Source organism: Engystomops pustulosus, chromosome 4, assembly GCF_040894005.1.
Source record: "Engystomops pustulosus chromosome 4, aEngPut4.maternal, whole genome shotgun sequence".
Classification (NCBI taxonomy): Eukaryota; Metazoa; Chordata; class Amphibia; order Anura; family Leptodactylidae; genus Engystomops; species Engystomops pustulosus.
Window position 1 is genome coordinate 188,739,140 of NC_092414.1, and position 8,703 is coordinate 188,747,842.

Genomic DNA, 8,703 nt, shown 5'->3' on the forward strand with positions numbered 1-8,703 from the left:
TATGTATTTCACAAGTAGAGGATGTTTTCCAAGGGTTGTTATCTGCTGAGTCTGTGGGAAAGAGCTAAAGGCTATTTTGGAGAAAAACTAAAAAGAGTTACAAACAATGAATGTCCATTGTATCCTCTCTGGAACCTCTTATGACCCTAAAGAATAGGAGAGCATTTCAACCTTTGCCAGGGTTCGTGAATGGCTTAAACATATCTTACATGGTGTTTCCATTTTTGCTCACTCATCCTCCCTTCTCCACCCGGCCATGTTCTACGCTGGCGATCTGGTCCGGTGAATAAGGCCTTAGACTTAAAGGAAATCTACCATTAAAATCCATCATGATAAACGTAAATGATAAACAGGGACACTTACTTATAGATCCAGACACCATGACGGTGGTAATTGTTTTATATTTGTAATATTTGACCTCCTTCCTACTAAAAATCAACTTTTAAAATTTATGCTAATGAGTCAGAAGTGCCCTGGGGGCATTGCCAAAGCCCCTCTGTGCTTCAGATTCACAGGCTGTTACACTTTGCTGGAGTGCTTCCCTTTCCTACTGTGTACTGAATTTTTTCTGTTGCAACGAGATTACATCAGGCAGAGGGAGGGGTAAGTGCCTGGAGAGCGGAAAGGGAGTCGTATTCCTGTGTTACAGTGTAACAGCCTATGGAGCCATAGCACGGAGGGAGTCTTGTAATGCCCCACAGAGCCCTTATGGCTCATTAGTATTATTGTAAAAGTTGATTTCAGAAGTATGGAGGCCATTGATACCAAATATAACATTACCACAGTTACAGTGCTTGAATGTATGAGTAGGTGCCCCATGTTTATCATGTTTGATTTTGATGATAGGTTTCCTATAAGTACCCCTTGCAGACATTATTGAACCCAGTTGGTAAGTCCCATAGACTTCTTTCCCTCTCTGCGTATGAATATTACATCTTCCATTTATTCATATTGTGGAATGTAGAGACACATAGGGGCAGATTTACTTACCCGGTCCGTTCGCGATCCAGCGGCGCGTTCTCTGCGGTGGATTCGGGTCCTGCCGGGATTCACTAAGGTAGTTCCTCCGCCGTCCACCAGGTGGCGCTGCTGGGCTGAAGTTCCCCGGAGGTGCGCTGGAATGCCCTGAAATTCACCGGCCAATACCTAGTGAAGGTAAGTGTAATTTTCGCTACACATTTTTTGTTTTAAATGCGGCAGTTTTTCCGAATCCGTTGGGTTTTCGATTTCCGTCGCGTGCATGCCAGCGCCGATGCGCCACAATCCGATCCCGTGCGCCAAAATCCCGGGGCAATTCAGGGAAAATCTGCGCAAATCGGAAATATTCGGGTAACACGTCGGAAAAACGCGAATCGGGCCCTTAATAAATGACCCCCATAAAGTTGGATTAGACAGCACCATTCCCGATTTAAAAATAAAATATTAAAAAAAAGGAAAATATGTGTTGACCTCCATCATAAGGGTGCAAGTTACATTTTTTCCTCCAGCTTCTAAATACATTGGACGGATTATTAAAGGAGAAGCCAATATTGTACTTACCCGATTTATCTTCACACAGAGAAGTGGGAGTGGGGGGGGGGGAAATAGTACTGCCCCATGTAAACAGGTCTTTTCAGTAACAACCCCCCCCCCCCTCACACTGTCCTATTGCGGTCAGCCATATGTCTTCCGGGGGTTTTCCACAATTTTTGGTTGCAGAGGGGCCGCTACTGACATTATTTATGAATACAGCCCAGTGGGGGAACCAAAGAGCTATTAAAAGGTGATCAATGCGTTTATTAAATTTATTTCATTTTGCTGACAGTTTGGTTTGAAGTCTCCCGAAACAAGCCTGAGGCAACGCGGAGCTGAGAAGATGTCAGCTGCTTTCAAGTCAACAGAAGACAAAGTGCATTAACAAGAGAAGCTGATTCATTTCCTGCAGATAACATCTCATGACTAAAGACCCGTTTGCACACTATAAATTCTGCTTAATTTGATACATAAACCAGACATTAAAGTCACAGCCAACAGAAACAGCCGTTGAGCAGCTACAGGATGGATCCCAGCTCCCTCAAGCTTTACTATGTGGATGATTTCGATCCAAGGGATATTATTACTACATACGGATCACCTGATTCGGATGCAGCATTATATGAAGAAATGACCGTATTTCCATTGAAAGCTGTTCAGAGGCTTGTGTCTTCAGGTAAGACTTTATGGGGGTCATTTATCTTTAGTCTGGGACTTTGCACCTGTCAATTTTTTTTTCTTTAGCTTTTTGGGTTTGATTAATTTAACATAGAAGATGATATATTTGGTTTTTGAGTTTGTTGGTATTTTGTGATTTTTTTTGTTCTAAAAAAGTTGCGGAGTCTATTCATACTTAATCCAAACATATTGCCTCTACAACTCGGGACTTTATTTGCACAAAAATTGTGACTTTTTGTCCAAATCTTGATTTTAAAGATATATTAGACGCAACACTGAAAAAAAAAAAGTTGCGACCAACATTGCTGGGCTGGTGAAAAAGTTGCACATTTTTGTGCAAATATTTAAATGCGCCAAAAAAGGTGCAAAAATAAGAGAGAAAAAAATTAAAAAAATCAACATAATTAACCCTTACTAAGAAGTATGACTATTTAGGTAACTATAGGCTTGTTACTCACTGCCGTGTTTTTAGATAGTCCCCGGAACTATGTTCATGATAAGTTCAGTAGGTTTATAAGTTAAATTTGTATGTAAGTTAGAACTGGTATATTTTGTAAGTGTAACTCCAGACAAATTTTTTGGTCCCTGTAACAACTGAATTTTAAAAATTTAGGGTTGACAATGGAACACGGATTATTATTAAAGTTTTATTTCAGACTCTTTACACTTGATCATTGAGTTGGACTAAGGGAATTACCAGCAGCCACAGCCTGAGACAGTGTGCACAGAGGTCTGTTTGTAAGGGGCTGTCTGTAAGTCAGGTGTTCTTAAGTCGGGGCTGCCTGTATGTGTAACATAATCTATAACCTAAACTCTACACATCCTCCATAATTTGGACTTCTAGTCGTGGGTCATACAAACACTGATGTACAAATAATAACTCAAATACCACTGTGAGAAAATAGAACTTGGCTTGCTGTGGTCTGCTTTAACATCAGTTGTCAATTCGGTAAATCTTTTTTCTTCACCGTATTTTTTAATACTTTACAATACTTTTTGATGACTATTATTGGATGTTTTTTATGCATGCATCCAAAATGCCTGATGGCTTCTTCTGTTTTTGACTGTAACAGGTACAATTACAGGAAATATACTGACTGACCTTTCCAGCGGACCTCTCATAGCCCACCTTATTCCAATGGCTGAATATTTCAGAGATATAGTGCTTATGAAGCCAAATTACTTTTGCTTGCATGAAATGGAGAAATGGCAATTTGGAGAAGAGGATTCTTTTAACTGGTCCCATCTCTCAGAGTTGGAAAACGACAGGTATGAAGTAGACTGATGTAACTTTCATGTTGTAATAAATGATTCCTGGCTTACCCATGGTGGTCTAGGGTAGTTCAGAGGCTTACGATCCTCCTCCTAGTGATCTTGTGTAATTTAGCATAGTTAAAGGATCAAAGAAATTATGTCAACTATTTTGAAACTTTAGGTCTGCACACAAGGGAGGTCCCACCAAACTATCTGCATGTGTGCTGGATTAACCGACCTTGCATCCATCACTACCCGAGCTTTAATGTTTTGGCCCTATGTCAGCTCTGTTCTTTACCATCACCACCTCCTACTCAACCTCCTTCCCTGTTTAGGTTCTGTCCTCGATCAATCATCGTCATCTTATTTATTATCCCTGTCACTTTTTTTCCACCCCTTCATTATTCCATTCAAGTCCACCACCAGCATGGTTATCAGCGCACCAACCACTACCACCACAATAGCTTCACAAGTGCAAATACTACCACCAGTAGCAATGTCCTCTACCTTTGCCCGATTTTACTCATCATCATCATTCCAAACATTGATTCATCTAATAGTGTAGACTTGTAGAGTGAAAGAGTGAAAAAAAAACAGGAAATACTTTTTTTTAGGGCTAACTGATTGTTTTTGATGATGAGCTTCCAAGAATACTAGTTCCCTGGTAAAAGTCATGTCTGACAAAGAGAACTAGTATTCCCAAAAAAGCTCACTAAAAGGTCAAAATTTACTGTGATGGAAGAGGCTGAAAGTTAGTGTTACTTAAAGAGGTAATAAAGTACCTTCAAGGTAAAGATCAACTGTGGTCTTCAACTACTGGCTGGAAGACCATTATTGACAACGCTGCTACAACTTCCAATCCAGCCATCCACCTTTTAATTTGGAGATACCTAGGTATGAGTTTTTTTGCATAACATACAGTAATTGTGTGGCTTGCTATACTATACAATGGGGCACATTTATCATATGCTGCCCCTGATCCTCTGCAGAATCCTCGGCAGTTAGATTTTCCAGTTGTATAATGGTTCATAAAAGTGAAGACCGAGTTTAAGACTTGCCAATTTGTTCTCACATTAAGTAGATAGGTTTTAGAGATTGAACCCAAAACCAGATTCCATAGCCCCACAAGAAGAACTTGACAACCTCTATGGGTTCTCTTTTTAGCAGCCATGCCTCATCACTGATGGTACACTCATAGAGCCTCTTAATTGGCTAAAGTTTGCTTGCAAGGCTGTTAATAGAGGCTTATCTAGTCACCACCTGAAGCCACGTTATCCATCTTCTCTGGTTTCACCTTCTTTCTGCCATTTTGAGAAATTCACACAAAATTAATCCAAAAAGTTTGGGATTGGCTGGAATCATATTTTATGGGAATTGTAGAATATACTAGTGATGTGCATTCCATCTTTTTTCAGTGAGCTGGATCATTAGGTTCCCCTCACTGAAAAAAACTGCATGTTCTGGCTCCTGAACAGCTCCCTATTACATATAATAGAGGGAGTCTCCATTTAGTCAGCCAGTAAGGGGTGAGGATTACTAAGCCACCGACTCCCTGCCTGGAGTTGACTAGTGCAGGGTGATTTTATTAGAAATACAAAGAGGAACAGGTCAGGCGGAGGAAGAGAAGATACCACAATAAATGTCATATGTCCTGTCTGCCTGGACCTACCCTCTTTAGTATAAACTTATGAAAGCTGCTCTACCGATAAGCTCTCAGGAGGGAGCCGGCTCCCATCATTCACTGGCATTTTGTGCCGGCTAGGTCGCAAACGACCCATCAATAGAATGTACTTATAATGTTTTAAATCAAGATTATGAGTTTCTGGTTAAATCTGAGGTAGCTTAGGATCCTTTACAATCCATTTATAATAATGTCTACAATAATGATAATATTCTTGTTGCTTTAGAGCAGTGATGGCTAAGAGAGCCCAAACCGCAATGCCATGCCCAACATGGCAATTTAAGATGTAACTTAGTACTCTGATTGGTACTCTGAGTTCAGCATTTCAGGAAGATCTGTAAGGGAAATTTGTGCTGGGTCACAGTCCAGGTGAAAACATAGAGAGGTCTTAGTACCACCTCTGGCATGTGTGCCACCACTTCTCTAGAGTGTTTGTTGGGTTCATAAATGATTGATTAAAGGAAATCAACCACCAGGATGAAGGAATGTAAACCAAGCACACTGACATACTGGTGTGTGCCCCCTCTGGCAGGATCTGCTCTTCTTTTAGCTTCTGATGCCCTGGGTTTTTACAAAAAAGGCTTTTATGGATTATGCAAATGAACCTGAGGGGTTCCCGTCCCCATAGATGTTAATGGAACCTGGAGCCCCTCAGGCTCATTTGCAAGTTTTTTAAAGGCTTTTTTTCTTAAAAACAAGGGCATAGGAAGCTGAAAAAAGAGCAGATCCTGCCAAACGGGATGCACACCAGTATGTCAGTGTGCTTGGTTTACAATCCTTCAACCTGGTGGTAGATGACCTTTAAGCAATCAGATATATTCCTGGTGATAACCTCTGCTCGTCTGTAATTGTTTTGCTTTTAACTATTCGGTTTCTCGTTTTTTTTTTTCATTTCAGGAATAAATGGATTGAAAAAGAAGAGTGTACCAAAAGTAAAATCAGAAATATTATGAAATGTGACTTGAGCAAACAAAACCCAATTGACCCATTTGTCCTCTCGAAAGCCGACTGTATGACATGTTTTTTTTCATTAGGTGAAAACAGCATAGACAGAGCAACTTATTGTGAGAATATTAGAAGGTTATCGTCCTTGTTAAATGTTGGGGGTCATCTCATCCTGTCTGGGCTTTTCAATGTAAAGTATTTCTCTATTGGAGAGGACAAGTTTCATTCTTTGTGCATTGATGAAGAGTTTTTCAGGAAGGTTATGGCAGATGCTGGCTTCATTGTAGAACATCTAGAGAAACTTGATAGCAAAGCCTCCAGTGACAAAGCCAAATATGACCAAGTTTTTCTTGCAAGTGCTGTAAAAGATAGGGAGGTCTAATTGTAATTGTCTTTAACATCCATACGAAAAAAAGTCACAAACTGCTAAAATATCTGCATGATAACATTTATTTCTGTAATTGATGAGATATATTGATGAGAGCTAATTTTAAAGGAGTAAACTATGTTATGGAATGAGGAGATATCACTATGATATGCCAAAACTTTATGGTTACTTTGGGATTGATCTGGGTTTTCTAGTACAATCAAGACATGTCATGACATGCTATGTATTAAAGTTAGTTTTATCTATAAATTCCAAATATCAGTGTGATTTCTTTCATGTGGATTACGGGGGTGGGAAGCCAGGAGCCCTGAGTAAACCTGGGGGGACTCAGTACTCATTGTGGTGGAGAACCCAAGCTGCAGTTCCCAGGTAGGGCCTGCCAGGTAGCGCCCTTCCTGGAAGTCTGGGTACTGGAGTACCATGTTCCCCCAGGCTTAGGATGCCTACCAGTGGCTCCCGGTCCTTGCAGAATTTCTGCTGAGATCGGGCCAAGGTTCCAGGCCACAACAAAAATGGCTCCAAGTGGTTGGCTAGGTCTTCCACAAACTCCCACTTGAAATTTTTGAGAATTTCTTTTAAATACTAAATACAACTATTTATATTACATGTATATATATCTAGCCAAAGCAACACCTCCTTCACAAATCATGCAGTTGGTGCTGTAGCTACTCTTGCCACCATCTCAAAGGTTCCTTGCCTTTTGTTCTTTTTAGCAAGAAGAAATATGGTGGGCTGAAGAAAATTTTTCTGGTGGACTTTGCACGTTCTTTCATGTGCAAACTGCTTGCACATGTATTTAAGAAGTGTCCGCACCACATTTGTGTTGCACACAACCGTTTCGTGCTGCACTAGTCTTGAAGCAACACAAATTTCTGCACTGGACCTTATGTCAGAATTATTCTGCAACGTCCAACAGAAATGTGCAGTTTTCACTGCTCTTAGTAAATGTGCTCTATATACTTGCTATTCACTTTGGCCTACAACCAAAACACTCCTCATTCCCTATCCACCTCAGGAAGCTCCTTTGATATACAGGCAGTCCTCGGGGATACGTTCAAGAAAGGTTCTTTAGGTTTGTTCTTAAGTTGATTTGTATGTAAGTCGTGACTGGTATATTTTAAAATTGAAGCTCCAAACCAAAAAAATTTTGTCCCAGTGACAATTGGATTTTCACATTTTTGTGCAGTCATGGGAAGAAGGATTATCAATAAAGCTTCATTACAGAAACCTCACAGCTGATCATTGCAGCCTGGGACTGAAATAAAGCATCTAGAAAAATTCCCCAGTGGTCACAGGGGGTAGAGAGGTCCGTGTGTAAGTCAGGGGTTGTCTGTAAGGGTGTTGGGTGTCCTTTAAGTCGGGGACCGCCTGTACTCATATATCATATACAGATAGTTCTGTCACTGAAGGGTAAGAAAGTGTATTTTAGATGAAGGCCTGTGTGGTAGCCATAAATGGACATCCATTAAATAATCTAATTTTTAATATATTGACATCCACTAGTCCAACCAGAATCTTTGGTTAGTTTGCTACTGGCAATAGAAGCAGGGGCTTCTGGGACCAAACACAATGCTGTTTTTAAAGTTTTTAAAGTTTTAAAGTCTCTAGTCTTAGGTTACTTGTTAAAAACCTGCACTTTTCTGACCCATTATGGCTGTTTGCATAGTGGCTGACATATATAACTCAAGCAGGACATTAAGTAAAACACCCAGTCACCTTCACATTTGGTAAATGGAGAGGGGAAAAGAGCAGTTGAGATGGTGTACCATGTCAGCATTGGTTGTTTCAGCTTGGATGAACAATGAAGATCTCCAGTGCTCAGGTAAGTAAAAAACTACATTCCTTAATTAAAGGACATCTACCACCAGGATGAAGGATTGTAAACCAAGCACACCGACATACTGGTGAGTGTTCCCTCTGGCAGGATCCACTCTTATTTTAGCTTATTATGTACCTGTTTTTTTTTTTTTTATGTTTTTAAAATTGTGCAAATGAGGGGCTCCGGGTTCCATAGGTGTTAATGGAGCCTGGAACCCCTAAGTCTCATTTACATAATTTTCAAAGCTTTTTTTTTTAAAATAAGAAGAGCAGATCCTGCCAGAGGGGACATACACCAGTATGTCTGTGTGCTTGGTTTATAATCCTTGATCCTAGGGGTGGATATCATTTAATGCATGATTAAAAGAAGATGTATACCCATGGGGAAAAACACACACAGTGACCTACCTACTTGTTGCAAGCTGTA

General features: G+C 40.3%; 1 protein-coding gene across 1 annotated transcript; it reads left to right on the forward strand.

Annotated features, from left to right (window-relative positions):
* The first annotated feature begins 1,867 nt into the window (after window positions 1-1,867).
* Window positions 1,868-6,707, forward strand: LOC140127817 (indolethylamine N-methyltransferase-like). The gene is made up of 3 exons (XM_072148921.1): window positions 1,868-2,188; window positions 3,264-3,459; window positions 6,023-6,707. Exons 1-3 carry the CDS (start codon window positions 2,038-2,040, stop codon window positions 6,450-6,452), a joined length of 777 nt encoding a protein of 258 aa, XP_072005022.1. The 5' UTR covers window positions 1,868-2,037; the 3' UTR covers window positions 6,453-6,707.
* Window positions 6,708-8,703: the final 1,996 nt, after the last annotated feature.